Here is a 22,987-nt window from a genome sequence, read left to right as displayed (position 1 = left end):
ACACTAAGCAAGATTGAAAATAGGAAAATGATGACGAGATCCATGCAATTTCTTCCTTTCCTATTTTTCCAAAGTTTCAAAATTGTTTCCTCGGATCGTTAACCCTTTCCTATATTTAAACAACATTGTATGTATTAAACAAATTATTGTTTCCTCCGCAGATTAGAAAACAATGATCCGAGATCAATGTTAAATATCAGAGAAAATAAAAAAAATATGAAGGGAAATTTTCTTGTGTTATTGAATGAAGAGTAAATGGCCTTTTAACTAGCCTTACACCACAACTGCCACACACAACGTGGGCTAAAAACACTGCAAACATAAACTGAATATCCTACAAAGAAGGAACATTTAAAAGACTAAATCTACTAGCAGTCCATAAGGGATAAGTCCTACTTAATAGGATAACACTTCCTAATTAGAAGGATTTATTAACAAAACAATAAAAACAAATAAAACAAATACCATAAACTTCAACACTCTCCCTTAAACTGGATGTTAAACAATCAGTTTATTTCTTCAATTGAACACATGCCAAGTAATGCTCTCAACTTCATGAAAGAATCAACTTTCAAAGGTTTTGTAAAAATGTCTGCAATTTGCTCATCACTTCTGCAGTAACACAGTTTCACAACTTCCTCTTTGGTGAGATCACGAAGAAAATGAAATCTCACATCAATGTGTTTGCTTCTTCCATGTAAAACTGGGTTTTTTGACAATTTAATAGTTGAACTGTTATCACAAAATAACATAAGTGGACCTTGCTGTGTATGTTTAACCTCTTCCAAAATTCTTCTAAGCCAAATACCTTGACAAACACATGATGCTGCAGCTATAAATTCTGCTTCGGTCGTGGATAAAGTGACAACAGGTTGTTTCTTTGAAGACCATAAGACTGCAGCTCCACTTAAGAGAAAGACGTATCCATATGTACTTTTTCGATCATCCAAATCCCCAGCATAATCACTGTCACTGAAGCCAACTAGCTCATTTATTTCACTCTTTTTATAGAACAATCCATAGTTGACAGTACCTTTCAAGTAGCGAAGTATTTTTTTTACTACTTGATGATGAAGTTCAGTTGGTGATTCCATATACCTACTAATAAGGCTGACAGCATACGTTAAATCTGGTCTAGTGGCTGTGATGTACATCAGACTTCCAACCATCTGCTTATAATAAGTGTTATCAATTTTCGTTCCTTCAACATCTCGAGTAAGTTTAGTTCCAGGAACTATGGGGATCTGAACTGGATTGCAATCATCCATTTTAAACCTTTCCAATACCTCTTGAGCATATTTCTTTTGACAAATAAAAATGCCTGCTGCAGACTGAACTACTTCTATGCCAAGAAAATATTTCATCATTCCCAAATCTGTCATCTCAAATTCTTTCATCATCGATTGTTTAAACTCTTTAAATAAACATTCATCATTTCCAGTAAATATCAAATCATCCACATATAAGCACACAATCAAAAAATTACCTTTTTCTCCAGTTTTGATGTATAGTGTATGCTCATATGGACATTTGTGAAAACCAGTTTGGCTGAAATAGGCATCAATTCGACTGTACCAAGCTCGAGGAGCTTGTTTGAGTCCATACAGAGCTCTTTTCAGCTTATAAACCATATGTTTGCTTTCCTTCTTTACATAACCAGGCGGTTGTTCAACAAATACTTGTTCCACGAGCTCTCCATGTAAAAATGCAGACTTGACATCAAGCTGAAAAACAGTCCAGTTATTTAGAGCAGCCAATGCAATAACCATTCTTATTGTGTCATGTCTTGCTACTGGTGCAAATACTTCTGAATAATCAATTCCATACTTTTGAGTGTACCCTTTAGCCACTAAACGAGCCTTGAACTTGTCAATTTCTCCTTTTTCATTCACCTTTGTTTTGTAAATCCATTTTACTTCGACTGCTTTTTCTCCTTTTGGCAGCTCCACTAACTCCCATGTGTTGTTTTTTTCAATTGCTTCAATCTCTGCATCCATAGCCTTTCTCCATCTAGAGCTTTTAATTGCCTCATCAAATGCAATGGGATCACTTCCAGCAAGTAAGGCAAAGTGAGCCAATGTCTCTTCTTCTGAGAACTCTTCACCACTTGTGTAATCATCCATCCAACCTGGTTTTCTTCTTGGACGCTGCATATTTTGTAGTGAAGTTTCAGCAGTCTCACTCCCATGATCAGATTCAAGTTCATTTGATTCTTCCCGAACACCATGTGCATCGTTTTCTGCTTCTACACTTTCATGGTCTTCTAGTTCAAGAGCCACTGATTTTTCTTTATCAAGGTTTTCCCAATTCCAGCTATTGTTTTCATCAAACACCACATCTTTAGAAATACAAATCTTCTTAGTTAAAGGGTTGTAAAGACGATAAGCCTTGGATTCTTCGCTCACACCAAGTAAAACACATTTCTCTCCCTTATTATCAAGTTTCTTCCTCTTTTGATCAGGAACATGCACATAAGCAATACTCCCAAATACTCGAAAATGATCAACAGCTGGTTTGTGACCACACCACGCTTCCTCTGGTGTCATATTCTTCACAGAAAAGGTTGGACATCGATTTAGAATATGAACACTCCAATTAACTGCCTCTGGCCAAAAAGTCTTCGGCACATTCTTATTTGTTAGCATACTTCTCACCATATTCATGATAGTTATATTTCTTCTTTCGGACACACCATTTTGATGTGGTGTGTATGCCGCAGTCAACTGCCTCTTGATTCCGTTACTCTCACACAAATTTACAAATTCAGTAGACGTGTATTCTCCTCCACGATCTGTTCGAAGGCATTGAATAGGTTGGTTTTTCTCCTTCTCAACTCTTGCTTTGAATTTCCTAAACATTTCAAGGGCTTCAGACTTTTCTTTTAGAAAATAAACCCATGTTTTTCTACTAAAATCATCAGTGAAAGTTATGAAGTACCTTTTATTGCTGTTGGAGGTTGGATTCATTGGACCACATATGTCTGAGTGCACAAGTTGAAGAACATGGCTAGCTCTCCAGGTACTCTCATGAGGAAAAGAGTTTCTATGTTGTTTTGCAATCAGACATTCTTCACATACATGTGATGGAGTTTCAATTTGAGGGAGACCTTTCACCATTTCTTTTTGCTGCAACACTCTAAGTCCATTGAAGTTTAAATGACCAAACCGGTAGTGCCACAACCATGAAGGATCCGAAATAGATGCTTTGAGACATGTTTGATTGTCAAAAGATTCTGGTTTTAGTTGAAACATTCGATTTCTAGACATCTTAACTTCAGCAACTAGTCCCTCTTTTGGATCATGAATTTGACAGCTTCCTTTCTGGATTAAAATTGCACAACCTGTTTCTTGTAGTTGTCCCAAGCTGATCAGATTGCTTTTAAGTTCTGGTACATAATACACATCATTTATATTCTGCATCTTCTTGTTCATCAGCAGTTTAACACTTCCCTTTCCCATAACACTCATGCTAGAGTCATTGCCAAGCTTGACATTTTGTCGAAAGCTTTCATTTAAATCACAGAAAAGATTTTTGTTACATGTCATGTGATTGCTGCACCCGGAATCAAGGTACCAAATCTCTCCATTTACAGCTTACTTGTTATCCATGTAAGCCATCAATAATATTTCTTCCTCATCTGTTTCAACAAAGTTGGCCTTTCCTTCTGTTTTACCAGGACATTCCCATTGAAAATGACCATTTTGGTGACAATTGTAACATTCAATGGATGACTTGTCAAAACTGCCACGAGCACGTCCCCTTCCTCGTCCTCTAAAGCCGCCTCGACCTCTGAATCTGCTTGAGGAATTCTCAATATGAGTCACTTTGAGAGCCTGCTCTTCCTCAATGTGGTTTGACATGCGTTGTTCATGCACTAACAACGAACTTTGTAACTCATCTACTGACATAGTGTCGATGTCATTAGATTCTTCTATTGAACACACCACATAGTCGAACTTTGATGTCATCGAGCGTAAAATCTTCTCAATAATCGTCACATCTTCCATCTTCTCTCCATGTATCCTCATTCGGTTTGCAATTGTTAACGTCCTTGCAAAATACTCATTAACAGATTCTCCAGCCTTCATGTGCAAAATTTCAAACTCTTTGCGAAGAGCTTGTAGTTGAGCACGTTTAACTCTACTAGTGCCTTGATACTTCTTCTTTAAAGAGTCCCATATGTCTTTTGAAGTATTCTTCTTAAGAATAGTCTCAAGAACAACTCGATCAATTGCTTGATACAGGTAGTTCTTTGCCTTTAGATCCTTCAGCTTCAAGTCATTTCTTGCCTTTAATTGTGCCTCATTCAAGGCTGCTTCATCCCTTACTTCTGGAATTCCTTCTTCAATTAATCCCCAATATTCCTTTGATCTCAAGAAATTCTCCATCAACATGCTCCAATGATCATAGTGACCATCAAGCTTTGGAATTGATGGTTGCACAAATCCGCTACTGCTCCCTTCAGACGCCATTGTTAATGCTCACAGAAGACTGCCGCTTCAGGTAATCAGGCCTCTTTCGAAGCTCTGATACCAAATGTTAAATATCAGAGAAAATAAAAAAAATATGAAGGGAGATTTTCTTGTGTTATTGAATGAAGAGTAAATGGCCTTTTAACTAGCCTTACACCACAACTGCCACACACAACGTGGGCTAAAAACACTGCAAACATAAACTGAATATCCTACAAAGAAGGAACATTTAAAAGACTAAATCTACTAGCAGTCCATAAGGGATAAGTCCTACTTAATAGGATAACACTTCCTAATTAGAAGGATTTATTAACAAAACAATAAAAACAAATAAAACAAATACCATAAACTTCAACAATGCAATTTCTAAAAGCCACCATGCAATTTTGTATCCTCTGGTTTTGAAAGAAGATAATGATGAGAAAAGAAAGATGAAGGAACGTGTAGAAGTAACGGTAAAAGGGAAGAGAAGAAAGGGAAAAAAATAAAATAAGAAGAAGCAAGAATCTGAACCATTCATTTTTGTATCCTCCGTAGTTTTTTAACAAATTTGAACCATTAAAACTATTTTTTCTTAAATTTTTTTGAATTTTTTGAAATCATAAAAATCTACAAAGTCATTTGAAATCTGAAAAGTCTGAGTTAGAAATCCGTTACAATCATGTGTTAAGAATCCTGATTGTAAAAAGTTTTTCAAAAAAGTCTTTCAAAATCTCACAAAATCAATATAATCCCACAAAATTAATATAATCCCACAAAATCTTTTCAAATCTTTAAGATTTTTTTTTGTTAAAATTGTCTCTCAAAATCTCAATTCAATACACCTCCCTTATAAAAAACACAATACTCTTAGTGCATCTCACGTGTTCCACATGTGCATAATTTTATAAATAAAAAATTACAAAACAACCCACAAAATACAAACAAATAATATTCGGAATAAGAGAAAAGGAATAAACCTCTGTCGAGAAAAAAAGAAAGGGAATAAACCTTGTAACAAAATCATGACAAAAAATATATTTATTGAATAAATTAAGCATTACAGGACATTATAGTCATTCAATAAAATTTGATGATTGTGTCCAAAAAAAATAATAATATTTGATTATATTTTAATGATGATTATCTTCACTTGTGTTCATTCACATTCACAGGAGGTGGTCGGTGTTCACGTTTATTTGTTCAATTGAGTTTTTTTTTGACGCAATTTGTTCAATTGAGTTGAGACCCGAAAAATAAAGCATAAAGACCAAAAAGTCCTATGTAGGATACATTATCCATAAAATAGTTTCGAAAAAACGGAGTAATCGAAGTTTATAGGAATAACTATTTAATGCGTGGGACTGAGATGGGTTTGTGGGGGGTTTTTTCTGGTATCCAAATCCTCTACAAAATTCAAACTTTGATTCAAGCCTCCATCATATTATTATTTTAATTCATAACCACCAAGGTGGATGATTCATTCATAGCACAATATTTTAATTACCTCGTTACAAAGATTGTTTTAAACAAACGTGGGAAAAATCGAAATCGCCATCATCCGGATTGTTTTCTGAATCTGTTAAGTGTAAGTTCATCTTCTTTCTTTAGTGATTTTCAATTTTCAACTTTTGATTGTTAATTTTTTTTTTATTCTTCTTCATTTTGGTTAGAAATAATTTTTTTGTATTTTTTTAATATTAAATCGGTCATTATGTTTTTTTATTTTACCAAAATAAATCATGTTCATGTTTGCCATGCAGTTTGTTGTTGATCAGGAACAGTAATCATCGGAAAGAAACACAGGTTGTAGGAATAATTTGTGTTTGTCTTGATTGGAAGCAAAGCTTGAAATTTGAAGTTTTTTTTTTTTTTTTTTTTTTTTTTTTTAATTAGAAATTTTGGTGTGAGAAAAAAAAAAATGAATGTGGTAGGGAAAGTTGGAAGTTTGATAAGTCAAGGTGTGTACTCAGTTGCTACCCCTTTTCACCCTTTTGGTGGTGCTGTTGATGTGATTGTTGTTCAACAACAAGATGGTACATTTAGAAGCACACCTTGGTATGTTAGGTTTGGTAAATTTCAAGGTGTTCTCAAAGGTGCTGAAAAAGTTGTTAGAATAAGTGTTAATGGAGTTGAGTCCAACTTCCATATGTATCTTGATAATTCCGGGGAGGCTTATTTTGTGAAGGAAGTGGATGAGGATAAAGGGGTTGATCTTGATCAAGATTCTAGTAACAAAAATGATACTAGTTTTTTAACTAATGGTCATAGACTTGATCATAGTATCTCAGATTCTGGGGTGCTTCGGTTGAAAGATGAAGTTGAGTTGTCCGTTGTGCCTCGGATTCAAAGGACAGAATCTGAAGTGAGATATTATGATTTTCAAGATTCATTTGATGATTCAGTTGATTTACCAGAATACAGGTCTAATTCGTACGGAAATATAGAGGGAGAAAATCCCGCGGACTCGCAGGGTTCTCACCCAGAGATGGTCCTGGTGAGTGTTGATGGTCATATTTTGACAGCTCCTATCTCAGAATCAGAGCAAAACGATGAAAATGTGCGGTTAAGAAATCCTCAATTTCATCTCGGCCCGGCTGAAGAGACTGACATATGTGAAGGCAATGGAGAGTTTAGTTCTGGTGAAAATGCTTGGGCTGCTGATTATATTAGCCAGCTGGATGTTTCAACAACTGATATCAAACCTAGACGGTGTGACGCTAATGGTGATGATAATACCTCTATGATCCCACTCAAAGTTTGTCAAGAAGAGGAGGTAAGTATTTGTGAACCACAAGAAACTATGGAGGTCGAAATTCATGAAGATCTTCATACGAAAACTGATTCAGAAGGTGTGGTTGTATCTGGCATCAAGAAGGAGTGTGTTTTCAAAAGCTGTTTGGAGCTACAGGAACTTGCACAGCTGGCTGGAAATCCTGAATTACAAGGTTCATTGTTGGAGGTTCAAAATTCATCTTACGAATCTAATGCAAGTTCTCCTGTACAATCTACAAACATCGACGAGTTATCCTCCACAAGTACTCCTACTTCTTCTGGTTGCCATAAATCTCCAAAGTCAGAATCAGGACTTCAAGAGGTTGAAAAAGATGCATCGACAGAGGTTGAAGCTGAAACTGCATACGACTCCCCTTCTATTACTGGTGATACTGAACGGAGTAGCGAACAAGTTGACATGCCAGTATCAAATGGCAGGGTAGATGATAGTCATCAAACCACTTCTCTTGAAGATGTTAGTAATGCAAGTGAGGTTTTGGAGCCTCATACCGAAACTTCAAGTAATACAAATGAGGTTTTGGAACCTCATACTGAAACTTCAAGTAATGCAAATGAGGTTTTGGAACCTCAAACCGAAACTTCAAGTAAAGGTGACCAAATCCATTCCGGTCTGGGTAAGCCCTGTGATACAAAAGTTGTTGCTCTTAGATTCAATAATTACTTGTCTGATAATAGCATGTATATATTTACTTTTCATTCATATTATAATTTTCAGGATTTGAGATCTCCCTTTGTGGTCATGAACTTAAGGCAGGTATGGGCTTGGTAGCTGCTGCTGGAGTGTTTGAAGAACATCGAATATCAGCAGAGGATTTTGCAAATTCTGCACCGTCAATAATTAAAAATCAAAATCTCGTTATCAAGTTTAAAGAGATGTACTTAACGTGGGAAAAGGCTGCTCCTCTTGTTCTCGGTGCAGCTGCATTTGGTTCGATTTTACCTGTCGAGTCGAAAAATGCATTTCCGGTGGAACAAGATGATGCATTGAAGTCCAGGGAGGATGATCAACAATCACCCTCGTCTGGACGGAGATGGAGACTTTGGCCTAATCCATTTCGAAGGGTCAAGACACTTGAACACAGTTATAGCGACGCATCAAATGAAGATGTTTTTCTAGATTCCGAGTCTGGGACTCTTTTAGAACCAACTCCATCATTGAGTAATCAGGGATCTCCTCATAAGCAATTTGTAAGGACAAATGTTCCAACCAATGAACAGATAGCATCCTTGAATCTTAAAGATGGTCAAAATACAGTAACCTTCAGTTTCTCAACAAGGGTTCTAGGAACACAGCAGGTTTTGTGACATTCATTGACTGTTTAAGTTCTCATATAAATACAGTAATTGAGTTTTGCTTACTAAGAGAGATATTTCAATTACACTACAGGTTGATGCTCATATATACTTATGGAAGTGGAATGCTAGAATCGTAATTTCTGATGTTGATGGAACTATTACAAAGTAAGGCTACAGATAGCGCTTCTTAGGCTACAAATGGTCCATTTGTCTGAAGCTTAAAATAAAAGTGATTTTATGATACACCTTCAGTTTTTTAAGCTATTATTGCAAGGTTTTGAGAAAAGTACTCAAAACAGTTTTTAGAATAATAATCAAATTCTGTTTTCCCTTCGTTTAGGTCTGATGTTTTGGGACAGTTCATGCCTTTAGTTGGCAAAGATTGGACACAATCTGGGGTGGCAAGGCTTTTCTCTGCCATTAAGGTATGTATTTTTTTTTTTAATAATTTATTTATGCAGATTTAACTTACAGTAGAAACTCTTTAAATTAATACTCGGTAAATTAATAAACTCTCTAAAATAATAAATTTGTCCGGTCCCGACTTGGGCCAATGTAAACAATTGAAAAACTCGATAAAATAATAAGATAATAATTTTTCGGGAGATCCCTTTATAATTTTCGGTCCCAAGAAAATCATAAATTAATAATTCATAGAAACTGAAAAAAAAAATATTGAACACATTTGTTCCTCTTGTTTACATTTACTGTACTTCAAAAGTCATTATTGATTTCCAATGCATATGAACGCAGCAGTTACTAATTTACGTTGAGTCCCAAGGTTCGCTGCAACGTAATTCTAAGAGGCATAAACTAATTTGCCTTCTTGTTTGGCATGTACAGTATAATTACTTAAAAACTCTTTAAATTAATAATTATTAATTTATCGATAAATTAATAATTCTCTAAATTAATAAGTTTCTCCGGTCCTGACATTATTAATTTAAAGAGTTTCTACTGTATTCATTTATATCGAGTAGGATTTTTAAGGCCAACTATACGATTATGTCAATGGAAACATATTGTACTGTGAAAGTGTCTAATTTAATTTCTGCTTTCTTCTTTCTGTTTGTTCCTTATGTTTCTGAACATTTATTTTTGTTAGAATGAAATTATAAATAAATGGTTATCTTCAAACCTTTATTCTCTTTCAAAATTCAAAACTAAAACCTTTGAGAATAATGGTAGTTTCTCTCTAAAAGATTAATGTTTAATACCTAATATGAATATGTCAGGAAAACGGATACCAGCTACTGTTTCTAAGTGCCCGTGCAATTGTCCAGGCATATCTAACCAGGAATTTCCTACTTAACCTGAAACAGGTATTGAAACAACCGCGTCTTTTGTGGTAATTGACAACTTCTTTCCAATATTAAAACCTTTATATATTTGCAGGATGGAAAAACCTTACCTAATGGACCTGTTGTTATTTCACCTGATGGATTATTTCCTTCACTTTTCCGAGAAGGTGAGGCACTTTTAAACTGAGATTAATTGAAGTTTATTGGATTCTATGTACTTTGTGTAATGTTGTAATCATTTGTTAACTATGATGATAGACTTGCATACTACTGGTAATATCACGTAAATTTATAGTTCTTTCCTCAGTTCAAAATAAAGGGTCGAGAACCAAACGTTAGTTGGTCTAGTCGGTGATTGGCGCTGAACTTGGTAGGGAGGGCCACAGTTCGATCCCCCACAACTGCGATCGAGAGGGGGCTGAAACCACTTGATGCCAGAACTGACCCCCGAACCAGGTTAGGCGGTCCAGTGGGCCGGATATTGGTGGTGAAAAAAAAAATAAAAAATTAGAAGGGTCGAGAAAAACACAATATAGTCATAATTGCAAAATATGAATAAATGCATGATATTAAATAAAAATCCAGAATATTTTAAGGATTCTAAACTCTACAATATTTAGTCACTTCATTATTAAACACTATGATCAAATGAGATGACTGCTTATTTAGAGACCTAGTGCCATCTATTGAATGTGTGACACAAATTCATAATCTCAACATTATTTCTTTGGCAATGCATTATTGATAACCCGTTATTCATTTTTGTTAACTCATGAAGCTAAAAAAAAATTCTGTATGCGGTTTGTACTGATGCTCATTTTAATCAGTTCTTTTTATATTTAAACAACAGAAATATTATAACCATGCACTATATTTGTGGTTTTTTTAAGTCTCTGACTTGTCATTTTGTGTGTTTGGCCCCCGTTTGGATGAAAGTGATAAGAAGAGCACCTCATGAGTTCAAGATTGCTTGTCTAGAGGTAACTTCCGGAACACAACCATGTCATTGTATTGCTCTGAAATGCATTTACAAGTCGTTTTCTTACCATTTTTTTTTTGTAGGATATCAAAAGACTTTTCCCTTCTGATTATAATCCATTCTATGCGGGTTTTGGCAATAGAGACACAGATGAACTTAGTTACAGGAAAATTGGAATCCCAAAGGGCAAAATATTCATTATTAACCCAAAGGTGTGCTTTCTTGATTAATATTTCAAATGATCGGGATTTTTTTTAGTTCTTCCGACACCAACTAAATGTTGTGAAAATTAACAGGGCGAAGTAGCTATTAGTCAACGTATTGGTGCAAAGTCGTATACATCATTACATACCCTCGTCAATGACATGTTTCCACCTACTTCTTTAGTCGAGCAGGTGACAAATCATCTCAAAACCCCCAATTTTAACGTCAGGTTTTAACAACCCCGGATTATTTTGAATTTTAATATCTGAACATTTCAGGAGGACTACAACGCATGGAACTATTGGAGAATGCCACTGCCAGATATCGACTAATTTATGGGTTAAGTTATTTACTTCCCTTTGACAAGGATCTGTTGATACGAAACTATTCAGCATGTCAACCAAAAAGCCAGACAATCCGCTAATTTATCGGTTAACTGAGTGGAGAGTACCTTCTATCCGGGAAGTCATTGATGATTGGGCATGTAAGTTCTCCAAGAACATATTTCATTGTGTTGGCAATGCCCTTGTTTTCCTTCTTTTTTGATCTGCATTAAATCTTGATTTATTTCTACTCATCAACGGAGTTGTATAACATAACATTTGGCTTACATCATAACTGCAACCTCTTGTATATTTTTCATTGGGTTATCAGGAAATAATGACACACATGATTATCAAAGCAACTGTCTTTCTCTCTAATTCTAATTCTGGGTCGGTGGATGTGGAGCCCAAGTATTAGAGTTTGTAGGGTGTGTTGGGTAGCATTTTCTGTTTTCACTTACAAGTACGTAAGTGTGTGACATAATTTTGACGTTGTCTTTTGTTTTGAAGAATTTTATGTAGTGTTTTTGTTGTTACTTGTACAAATATTTGAAATCATGAAATGAAGTGAAAACAGAACATTACATTGTGGCCCTTGGTTTGTCCAATGCATAAAAAGAAAAGAAATCCATATTTGTCTCTATTGGAGTAAACAACTAGACGAGGATGCTACATGAAAGCCGAGGAAACAAAAGTTGTGTAGGTTTACTCATTATACAATGGCTTCAATTGTACAGAAAATATGCCACCCTAGGCAGTGTAATATCAGAATGGATTACTCAATTAGCAGAATAATTTGTTTGACTTCTATTTTACATTTTTCTCGTGATTCTGCTGGTTTGTTTTGAAAATTGAGTTGCTCGGTCATTTTTCTTGATCAATAAGAAATTGAATGACTATGGTTTATTGTTTATTTTTACTGTTTGTGATCAGCAATTGAATGAACATATGCTTAATTTGAAAACTAAACAAATGACATATATAGCTAAGTTATATCAATTGCACAGATTTAAATCAGGAGTTTCATATCAATGTACACACCTCTACAAGGTTCACTTGACTATGGTACCACTATAACTTCTAGGAAGTCCTAAAAAGGGTAGAGTAGAAGTTAATTGTTGATGAAAATTTTGGGATGTACAACACATTATTAAGAATAAGAAACTCAGTAGAGAAAAAAAGGTATGATGCAGAAGTTGTTTGGCCATTTGGAAGGCTAATGAGAATAGGTTTAGTGGTTTGCATAAAATGACTGAAAATAGAGAATAGGCGATATGACTTGCTATTTGTCATGAATCTTGTATCCAAGGGATAGACAAATTACTTGAAGGAGAACGGAAGATTGTAGTGGAAGTGGAATTGGACTATGGGAGAAGTTCTAATAGACCTTGATGATGCAACACTTTATTTTATAACCCTCTAGTATCAGGGGTTCTGATAATTCAGAGTTTGGCTGCAAGATTTTTTTTATTTTTTTTTTATAATTAGTTTGGCTGCAAGATAAGTAAAGTCTGACCAATAATTATTTCTACCAGGAATCGAACTCGGATTCTCCCGAATAATTCGTCCTAGAGAGAGCTCGTTAACCACTTGAGCCTAATCTTTTGGTTAAGATGCAACATTGTTGATAAGTCTGATTTAGTGTGTATAAATGTCTAGTTAATGTCTCAAATTCTATAAATATGTGCATTTATATTTTTAATTTACTTCAAAATTATAATACTCCATCATGGCAAAAAAAAATTATAATACTCCAAGTTGCTAGTTCTTTTAGAAAATACTGAAGCACCGATACGTGACACGATACCGATACGGCGATACATGAAAATTTTCAAAATTCCCGATACGATACGGCTGCGATACGTTATTTTAAAATTAAATTTAAAATTAAATATACAAATATAAACATAACTAAAATCGACAATGATAATAAATTAACATTGAAATTACTCAAACTGAGCAAATAAGTGACAATTACATATTTTAAGTTAAGTAAGTACTACACAAAAGAACATAATTAGTACCATCCAAAAAAACATCATCGGTACCACCCAAAAAATACATAGTTGACAATCCATAAAGAACATCATACTCCAACATTCACTATTTAAGAAGAAACACATATAGTATCGGTCTCTTGGTCCATTTCTACCATCAAAGAACATTAATTGTTCGATACTTCTCTGATACGCATATCGGAGAAGTATCCGAAACGTATCGATAATTTTTTTATTTAAAAAATAATATAAATTGCCCGATACTTTCCGATACGAGTATTGGGCGTATCGAACGAGTATCGGTATCGAACAAGTATCGGATACGATACTTCGCCATTTTTGGAGTATAAGTGCTTCATAAAATAGAGAGGATTCCAAACTATGCGGGCCCACTGAATTCCTTACGTGTTTTACTCTGACATAAGTGGAGTCCTCTATTGTTTTGAGAAACAGAGAAGGTTTGGGATTCTCTCATTTAATCTCTCAATTCTCTCTCTATTACTATAGTTTTGAGATTTTTTAGAATATATACACAACACTAAATTAAGGGTCTTGCTAAAGAGTGTCCTAGAGACACTTTTTTAAGAATCTTACATAATAAGTTTTTATGAAACTTTTACGAAAATATGTGAAGTCAATACATTGAAAATTGAAATGTTTAACTTTTTGAATAAATAATTTCTTTAAATGAAATGCTTAAAAAGTGACCGGAGGACTCGTTAGCATTTTCCTTAAATTAAATACTCTATTCGTCCCTTATTATATGAACCTTTGACAAAAGTTACGGATATTAAGAAAATTTGTTGTAGTAATAATATTGTCTTAAAAGTGTGTGATTATTATTAAATTACCCTTTGTGAAATTTGTAGATGGTCTTATATTTAGGGATAAACTTTTTTTGTAAAGGTCTTAATAATTAGGGATGAAGGAGTAACTCGACCCACTAAATGTCACATTATTGTATTTATATTTTTAAAACTTTAGTAATAAAAAAAATAGAGGAGACAAAAAATGGAAAGGATCTTAACTTCTTTATCTTACATGTATAGATTATTTGTAGGCTTAATTACGATTTTAGTTTCCTTATTTTCAGTCACTCATAAAATTGGTCCTCCTTTTTTTTTTTTTTAAACATTATCAAAAGTTTTTTTTTTTTTTAAATAACATGAAATACGATGTGATGATAAAGATTCTAGGTGGATTAATTATTTACCTTTCATTTATTAATTAAATTATAAAAATAAAGTAACTCAAATTAAGTATGGAAAAGCTAAAAAAAAATAATAATAATAATTGAGAAATGAAAAGGAAAATGAGTGGCACAAAATTACTTTTTTTGACTCAATTAAAATTTTAAATAAATGATGGAAAATAAGTCAAGAAAGAATAAAATAAAAAGTGAAATTATTATTTGAATAAACATAAAGCATAAGTGAAATTAATATTATTATTATTTGAAAGAAAGAAAAAAAAAAGCGAAAGTGAAGGCTAATGAATCGAAATTGATGCCAGCAACATAACGTTTGATCTGAACATCTCGCTTGACTTCTTCTTCCTTTCTTTCTTTTTTTCTTTCTCCTCACAAACTCATTCTTTTCTTTTCCTTAACAAACATACACATGCATGCTCATCTACAATTAACATTTACATATATACAAATACAAACAGGGTAACACAATGTCGTCGTGGGTAAGATCGGCGGTCAACAGAGCCGTCGAAGTAGGTGGCCAGACCAATCTCAGCCGCACTGTTCGCAATTATGCCGACTCTGTCGTTCTCCATGCAAGCAATGCCGTTGCCGGTGGCGCCAAAATCATTCAGGACCGCATTGTATGTAATATCCCTTTTACTAAATTTTCCATTTTTAATTCTAAGTTAAAAAATGTTGCCAAACCTATGAACATCCAACAAGAGAGAAAATGGATTTATTGAATGCATGGAACATTTAATTTCTTCAAATTTTCAAATTCTTATCAAGTGTTGTTTGTCCCAAGGTTTTAAATTGCGGTTGTTGTGGCATGAAATCATTTTGAAATTTCAGAAACTATATCAAATGAAATTACTATCTAACTACATTATTTATCCACCATTGCATAGTCTTAGTTTATTCCATAAACACTAATACACGGTTGAAAGATTGTTAAAAGTAAACACAAATTAGGATTTGAAGTTCATAAATTATATTATTTGGCGTGAAAATGTCTGAATTTTTTTTTTTTTTTTTTTTTTATGATTCGGTATCTGACCCAAAGACCCACTAACAAATGAATTAATTATTGATGAATCAATGAATAGGTGTCACGGAATATGCAAAGTTTTAGACATACTGTGAAACGGTTAGAAGAAGTTTCAGTTTCATGTAGAGGGATAGAGAGAGTTCAGTTGCTTAGAAGGTGGTTGGTTGCTCTCAAAGAAGTTGAGAGACTTTATGCCACATGCACCACTGACATAAAAGATCCAGAAGATCATTTTGTTTCGGATGATTTTAAGGATTCACCTACTATGGTTTGTTAATTAAACTCATCACTATTGTTATTGTTGTTGTTTTGTTTGTGTTATTTAATTTTTCCTCCTCCAGTTTTGGCTTCAGTTATTATATGATTATATTCTAAGCTAGCTCAATTCTATGCAGTAAACTGTCTTTTTCACTAGAAACTATTTTTGTAACTTTGTTAGTAATTTATTTATTCTCATAGTATATAACTATGGACAGATTTACTATGTAGACCCTGGTATGGAGGGTGAACCGAAGAATTTTCAAGATGTCTTTCTTCACAGTCAAGCACTTGAAGGCATAACGTTGTCAATGGTGAGTTAGTTAATGCAATATTGCTACTGATAATTGCAGCAGTTCGAAATGTTTAGATTAGTATTTGTCAATTGGATGAATTTGATGCCAATTTTCATACATCAATGAGTTAGTTTTGTGAATCATGATTCATAAATATAGTTTATCAGCAATGACATGTGTTTAAAAATCAAAGCATAAATGTAGAGAAGTAACAAGAATCCGACATAGAATGTTCATTTTCAATGGTTAAGTTTTATATTTGCTGATTTATGGAACTTAACCGCAGGTTAACTCTTTTGTGTGACTCAGATTCTTGAAGCCCCAAATGAGGAAGAAGTTTCACTAATTTCCGAGATATATGGGTAAATTCGTCTGTCTTTTTTATCTTTTTTTTTTGGTTGGTAGACTGATATTCTGCAACCAAATATTGGTTGAAAATAGATATTAGTTTACATATCATGATTAACTTGCTTAAACATCTGTGATCGGAACCCGGATTTAAAGAAAGAAACAAATTGTATTATTGAATTGAAACATCATGATTAACTTGCATAAGCAGTTTGCAACCAATTCTCTATTTGGCCCATTTATTGGTCTAAGGCCTAAACTCGGTTCATAACAATCTGCTTTGTGTTCGGTATGGTTTTACAGGCTCTGCATTAAAGGGGGGAAGGAAGAACAGACTGCTTTGCTATCCAGTGTACAGAAATTGGCAAAAGCATTTTCTGGATATGAAGATGAAGTACTGGTAAGGATTTTGATATAATTTTTTTTTATAGATTTATTTGTTTATGGTTAATATAAGGACACATTATATTAAGATTTGTGATGAACATATATGCATACTCATTACACATTTTTGAATAATGTTACTGAAGTTATATGCATTTATACCTACATATCTTATTTCTTTCCACCTTATTCTTTCAAAAACAGGCGAAACGACAAGAATTGCTTCAATATGTTCAAGCTTCAATTTCAGGGCTAAAAATAAATGCTGATCTCATGAGGTTGTTGCAAAACGTATCTTTATTGATTCCTCTTTGACCTCGATATTTGCTTTTATTCCTCAGAAGATATCTGCATGCTCTATACATGTTTGATCAATTGGACCATCACTTCTTATTAGTATTCTAGTGAAATATTGATTTCTTTAACTTTTCTCAACTAAATCATGTTGTACGTAATACATAAGATGATATTATTATTATTCTTGACCTATAATGCTTCGAACCGTTGTTAAGATTCACGAGTAAATTTTATTATTATTTTCTCCTCTTGTATGTGATGCACTCTCAGAATAGAAGTTGAAGTCCGCGACTTGAAACAAAAAATTGAGAAGATGAAGGCATCAAATTCCGATGAAAGAAAATCACCTAAAGAGACAACTTCTGTTGCAATAGAGGTGAGCTTTGATTTCGTATATCCTCCTAATTACTTTTATATTCTAGCGATGCCTTAATGGGAAGGTGATATGAAACTTCATTTATTATTAGTATTAATTAAACTTTCAACATTTGTTGGTGCAATTGTAACTAGCTTTAGGCTGAAAAATATGTTTGGCTTGGGCCGGCCCTACCTCGCGAACTGCTCGTGTTGTTTTTCAGTTTAGTACCTTTGATTTTTATAAATACACATTAGCATCTTATTTGGGGTTATAAGATTTTTGTTTGACATACATAATGGATTATGATTGTGAAATCATGTATCTATATGTAAATTTAAGCCTTAGTTGAATTCAAGCATTTTGGTTTATTTTCAGGCTTTTGATGAAGCTATGAAAAATATTCAAATGTGTTCTAAGTTGGAGGAGCTCTTACTCAAAAAGAAATACTATAACTCTGCTGATTCCCCAGAACATCATGCTGAAAAGGTCATTTTTCTTATCTCTTTTACTATTGAAGCATCATATTTCATTACAGTTCTAAAGATTCACTGAAAAGAGCATAAAAAGTATTCAAAATTGATATTGTGTCCTTCATTCCATATTGTATTATTAATACTTACACGTAAATTTCATTTTTACCAATTTTTTGCAATCAATTTTTAGAGTCTTAAAGTTTGAATGCACTCAGGGACGGAACCAGAAAAACTTATTAAGGGTGGCAAAAATTTAACTCATCTATGAGTTTTTGCTTGGTTTGAAGCCATATGGTGAATGTCTATTGAATGAATGGAAAATTACAAGAGTTGGATTAGTAGTGTATGCTGGAGTGCAATGAGTGGTGTTGAAATAAAATTCAATATCATGCTTTTTTTCTAAATCTAATAACAATCAACACAAGTGTCTCACATTTTAGGGGGGCGAGTATGTAATTCAAGTATGCATATTCATAACATTTTGACTAACAGGGGTGGCGGCTGCCCCTAATCAAATGCACCTAGTTCCGTCCCTGAATGCACTTGTGTGTCCTTCATTCCATATTGTATTTTGAATACTCGCTCAACTGCTTTTGCAACAAGGCATAATCTTTTTATTCGCAGTACAATGATGCTCAATTTTTTGCTCTTGATGTTACACTTTTTGTGGCTGACTGTGTGTCATTAAATCATTTCCAGGTTGATAAATTGAAAGTATTATCTGAATCTCTTGCTAATTCTACCACAAAAGCTCAGACTCGCATTTCGGAGCATAGGTGCCAGAAATAGTTATTATTACTTTTTTGAGGTTCTTAAGGGCCCGTTTATTTTATCTATTTTATGTTTTCTTTATCAATTCAACTAAATAAACATAATATAACATAGATCGGGCATTTTCAGAAATTTTGTAAATGCCAAAACACTGTTTTCATAGTTTCTGAAAATGCATTTTGTGTAGCTTGTCTTCCATCTATCTATCACAATTGTTCACTACACGAGTCTTTCAACTCCTTGTTAGCAATTTAAAATAAATGGAGCCTAAGGTTAGAGATAACATAAAAATAGTTTCTTTCTTGTATGTGCAAGGCCTTCATATTCTGCGAATTTACTAACTATACTATAAGTAAACAAATTTTTGTAGCCAGATATATATAATTTTTGTAACTCGATTAAGCTTTGACACTTGAGGCATCTCATTTGATCTTTAGTTAGTTAAAAGTTGGTACAAAAAACATGAAAATGTTGAAAATGACCGAATTTTTCATTATTTTCCTTACAGAAAATTTATTCTTGTTTTTATTCTCAAGCAGATCTCAGAAAGAAGAAGCACTTAATTTTCGGGTAACAAAGTCCAACGAGGTTAGCCAAATTGAGAAGGTACATTTTCCTTAAAACAACATATTGTTTAATCTTATATTGTAGATACTATTTAATTTCAAGTCACATGCCTAAGTATTTTTCAGGAATTGGGAGGGGAGATTGAAGAACTCGAGAATCAGAAAAGTGAGCTCGAAAACAAATTGAAAAAGGTTTTCTATTCTACCTCTTCTTGATTGCTCGAGTTACAATGCTAAAAATATTTGAATTTAAGAACTATGCCCTTTTAAATTTATGTGACTAAGATATTATTTGTAGGTGAACATGTTGTTGACATCTGCTCGCACACGCCTCCGCAATGCAAAAGAAGAAAAAGAACAATTTGATGATGCAAGTAATGAAATTATTGTACATTTGAAAACAAAGGTACAAAAGTTTAATTCGTGAGCATTGTTAGGAAGTTCATAATACGACAATGTCATTTTATCATTTGTCATAATTTGTTATGAAGTTTTTATATGTTAGGAAGACGAGATGGAACGTGCCATTGCTTCTTATACAAGTGAAGCCAATGTTGTTAATACTTGGATCAATTTTCTTCAGCACACATGGGTGTTTCAAACTTCCCTTAAAAAGAAAAATGCAGACCAGGTCAAGTATGTCATTTAGATTAATACCAGTATGCAATCAAATATGTTCAGTATATGACATGATAGTTCCTTTGTGTCTTAAGTGCTTATTTTCAATTGTCAATTATCTATTTTTCTTATTACATCTGAAGTGCTGAACTAGAGAGATATGGAGATCATTTTGTGAATTTGGCTGTCCATCTTATGTCTTCTTATAAGGTAATAAATCATCCTAACTAGATATATGTCTTTATGTTTTTAGGTAAAATACTCTCATGGTCCTTTATCGTATTTAACAGTAATGAAATGGTTTTTTATTTCATTTTCTTTCTATTCCAAGTAAGTCATTTAACTTTAGTAATGCTAATGACGTTGGGCTTTTTATGAATTTCTGTTAAAAAAAAACAAAAGAAAAGAATTGTGGCGTGACCATTACAATGATGATGTCGATGTCGATGTTATTGAGCTGATTTGGACTGTCCAACTAGGCTTTTAATAAAAAAATTGAAATTATTTTTTAATTTGTTTGTTATATTTTTTTTAACCGAATCACGAGCAACTAGAAAGCCGGGGAAAACAAGACATCGCAACACTGCCTATACGCATAAAGATATATAAAAAAAGAAAAGAAAAAAATATTTACAAGGGGGACTTCACCTTACCCTAAAAAGAAAATGAAAAAACCAGGAAAAGCATCAGTCAAAACAATGGCCGGGGTGGCCTATTTTATTTTATTTTTTAATTTTTTTTGGCTTTTAACCATGAATTTAATCTGGTTTGGGGGTCAGTACTTGCATCAAGTGGTTTCAACCCCCTCTCGATCGCAGTTACGGGGTTCGAACCGTGGTCTTGATCCCTAGCAAGTTTAGCATCAATCACCACTGAACGAACTAACGATTGGTGGCCTATTTTTATTTATTTATTTATTTTTTTTATAAAAAAAACAACAAAAAATGAAGGGAAGAATGCAATGTTCATCTACATTCTTAGTGGTGGTTTGGGTCACATGAATTTGATGGCTCTTGGTTATGTGGTTGGGAAAACAAAAACATAAAGGACTTAATATTTATAGTGGGAACAATTTGCCTAAAATTAGTTATATGAACTCATTAACGTTACAAAGTTTTTATAACGAGCAGGTTTTCGCCTTGTTTATTGCAATTTTCATATCTTCACATCACTGGCTTACTCTTATGTTAGGAAAATCTTGGTTCATCTGTTACTCAAATAAGAACACTTGTGGAGAATTTAAGATCAAGCCCATGGTATGGTGTTCTGCCTCTCAATTGTTTATTGTGTGAAATCCATGCCTTCAACTGTTGATTTATATCAGGTTAGAAATATCAGTAGAAGTAGATAACGATGGTTCGAGAGTAGTAAGTCCAAGGCAAAAGCTTGAAGAAAACTATTTGGACATAGAATCCAAGGTATGTATCTTTATAATATTTTATCTCTTTGTATAAAGTTATAATATGTCTTGGCTCTCATGTATGCAAGGTAATCTTACTTGAGGTATAATACAAAACAAATTATTGTTTGATTTTCTACTTGTCAGATTTTAACCACTTTGAATATAGTTGACACCATGAACAAGCAATTTCACATTCAAAAGGAAGGCATTTTCAGGTATGTTGTGTCTTGCTATTGGATTTTAGGTAGGCACATATTGCTGCACTTGTTTATCTCAATCGTTTGATGAGATCAGACAACTCATTATAAACTGTATTCTGAATTTAATTTGATGAAATTAGGATACGAGTTGTCTCATCTCTATCCAACAACTAAAATATCTTGATTGCGTAAATGTGTGCTTCTCGTGACTTCAAATATTTCCGGGTCATTTTACATTGGATGAAGATAAGACGGCTCATATTCTTAGATGTATTTTGAAGTCAATTATCTAAAATTTCTTGGTTGCGTGAATGTGTGCTTCTCGTGACTTGAAAGTTTCTAGAGTTGTTTTTCTTGCACTTTTTCTTAACCTATCCCTTTATCATTGTCTCTTTTTCTCATGTTATAACACATTGTTTCCTTATACATTTACAATTTTGATACAGAAAAGACAAGGACAAGGTGACAGAACTATTACATGCAATTGAGAAAATAAGAGAAGAATTTGAATCAATTGAGAGACCAAAGTTACAAATTGAGACACCAATTGAAAAGTCAGAAACACCCTCAAATCAAATACATTCAACAACTCCACCCTCTACAGAAATGTTGCCTGATAAAAGCAAGCAAGATAAAAAGAAAAACAATCCATCAATTACAATGAAAACGTTTTCGCTAGTAGAACTCGATAAATCAAGTGACGATGACTCAGCAGAAGAGATAAGTGAATGGGAATTCGATTGATAAAGATACCATGAATTAACGCTTGACCTGACCTACATAGAAAAGGACCAACATTACTCATGTTGTAAAAAGAGTGAAAAAAAGGTTCTGTGTATTTGAAATGATTGTGACTAAGTATCAATGTGTAACTCAGATATCAGACAACATATCCTTAACTGGGTTGTTTCTGAAAGTAGTTGTAATTGTATCATTATTAAGGCATTCAATCAATAATGATGAAATATAGATAGATGTTCAAACATGTAACTTTCTGGATAAAAAGTCTTGTTTGTTAAACAACTTTTGTCTAAAAGAAAATTTCTTCTTATCATAAACTAGAAAGTGCTGACATTAATATGCAACTCTATTTTCAACTATGCATTATGGGGTAAAATCTCATAAATGTAGTTTATAGATTGCTACTACATGAAATAACCTTATTATCCCTCAGTCTCATCATTTTTTTTTTTTGACAAAATATTATTTGTTTTAAATCATTTGTTATTCTATTTTCCACAAAAAATAATACTTTTTTTTGGGTAAAATATGTTTTTAGTCCTTACTTTTATAGCGAGTTTTGATTTGCGTCCCTATAAAATAAAATCACTTGTTTTCATCCCTACAAAAAAAAATTTCTTTTGTTTTTAGTCCCTAATGAACAAAATTTTGACATTTTAATGTCAATATTATGACATTATGTCTATGTATC

At 33.4% G+C, this 22,987-nt stretch overlaps 2 protein-coding genes across 5 annotated transcripts; both read left to right on the top strand.

Annotated features, from left to right (window-relative positions):
* The first annotated feature begins 5,435 nt into the window (after positions 1 to 5,435).
* LOC123902281 (phosphatidate phosphatase PAH1-like) lies at positions 5,436 to 12,179 on the top strand. Of its 2 annotated transcripts, XR_006807543.1 has the most exons (12): positions 5,503 to 6,039; positions 6,215 to 7,861; positions 7,963 to 8,543; positions 8,635 to 8,708; positions 8,884 to 8,968; positions 9,779 to 9,865; positions 9,939 to 10,011; positions 10,781 to 10,824; positions 10,907 to 11,035; positions 11,120 to 11,218; positions 11,306 to 11,511; positions 11,682 to 12,179. XR_006807543.1 is itself a non-coding variant. In XM_045952030.1 (11 exons), the coding sequence occupies exons 2-11, from the start codon at positions 6,373 to 6,375 to the stop codon at positions 11,357 to 11,359; spliced, it is 2,715 nt and encodes a 904-aa protein (XP_045807986.1). In that variant the 5' UTR covers positions 5,436 to 6,039; positions 6,215 to 6,372; the 3' UTR covers positions 11,360 to 12,179. The 2 variants fall into 2 exon arrangements, 1 of the variants encoding a protein (XP_045807986.1); XM_045952030.1 differs by having other exon boundaries at positions 5,436 to 6,039; positions 11,306 to 12,179.
* Positions 12,180 to 14,843: 2,664 nt separating this feature from the next.
* Positions 14,844 to 22,540, top strand: LOC123903038 (uveal autoantigen with coiled-coil domains and ankyrin repeats protein). 3 transcript variants are annotated; one of them, XM_045952897.1, is made up of 18 exons: positions 14,844 to 15,177; positions 15,643 to 15,852; positions 16,061 to 16,156; positions 16,448 to 16,500; positions 16,790 to 16,886; positions 17,075 to 17,148; positions 17,438 to 17,543; positions 17,901 to 18,011; positions 18,698 to 18,774; positions 19,309 to 19,375; positions 19,462 to 19,527; positions 19,634 to 19,741; positions 19,841 to 19,971; positions 20,097 to 20,163; positions 21,145 to 21,209; positions 21,278 to 21,371; positions 21,500 to 21,570; positions 22,002 to 22,540. In XM_045952897.1, exons 1-18 carry the CDS (start codon positions 15,025 to 15,027, stop codon positions 22,297 to 22,299), a joined length of 1,944 nt encoding a protein of 647 aa, XP_045808853.1. In that variant the 5' UTR covers positions 14,844 to 15,024; the 3' UTR covers positions 22,300 to 22,540. The 3 variants fall into 3 exon arrangements, 2 of the variants coding, with proteins under 2 accessions (XP_045808853.1, XP_045808854.1); XR_006807796.1 differs by lacking the exon at positions 22,002 to 22,540 and having other exon boundaries at positions 21,292 to 21,371; XM_045952898.1 differs by lacking the exon at positions 14,844 to 15,177 and having other exon boundaries at positions 15,719 to 15,852; positions 16,074 to 16,156.
* Positions 22,541 to 22,987: the final 447 nt, after the last annotated feature.

Source organism: Trifolium pratense, linkage group LG1 (genome assembly GCF_020283565.1).
Source record: "Trifolium pratense cultivar HEN17-A07 linkage group LG1, ARS_RC_1.1, whole genome shotgun sequence".
Classification (NCBI taxonomy): Eukaryota; Viridiplantae; Streptophyta; class Magnoliopsida; order Fabales; family Fabaceae; genus Trifolium; species Trifolium pratense.
This window is presented reverse-complemented; position numbering and strand designations above follow the sequence as displayed.

What these genes read in the sequence shown, in the direction of transcription:
- LOC123902281 (XM_045952030.1), top strand. Translation starts at nt 6,373, where the DNA reads ATGAATGTGGTAGGGAAAGTTGGAAGTTTGATAAGTCAAGGTGTGTAC. An exon ending in GGCTTTTCTCTGCCATTAAG is followed by an intron (nt 8,969 to 9,778) that starts GTATGTATTTTT and finishes TGAATATGTCAG; the next exon opens with GAAAACGGATACCAGCTACT. An exon ending in TATTCATTATTAACCCAAAG is followed by an intron (nt 11,036 to 11,119) that starts GTGTGCTTTCTT and finishes GAAAATTAACAG; the next exon opens with GGCGAAGTAGCTATTAGTCA.
- LOC123903038 (XM_045952897.1), top strand. Translation starts at nt 15,025, where the DNA reads ATGTCGTCGTGGGTAAGATCGGCGGTCAACAGAGCCGTCGAAGTAGGT. An exon ending in CAGAACATCATGCTGAAAAG is followed by an intron (nt 18,012 to 18,697) that starts GTCATTTTTCTT and finishes AATCATTTCCAG; the next exon opens with GTTGATAAATTGAAAGTATT. An exon ending in AATTTAAGATCAAGCCCATG is followed by an intron (nt 21,210 to 21,277) that starts GTATGGTGTTCT and finishes GATTTATATCAG; the next exon opens with GTTAGAAATATCAGTAGAAG.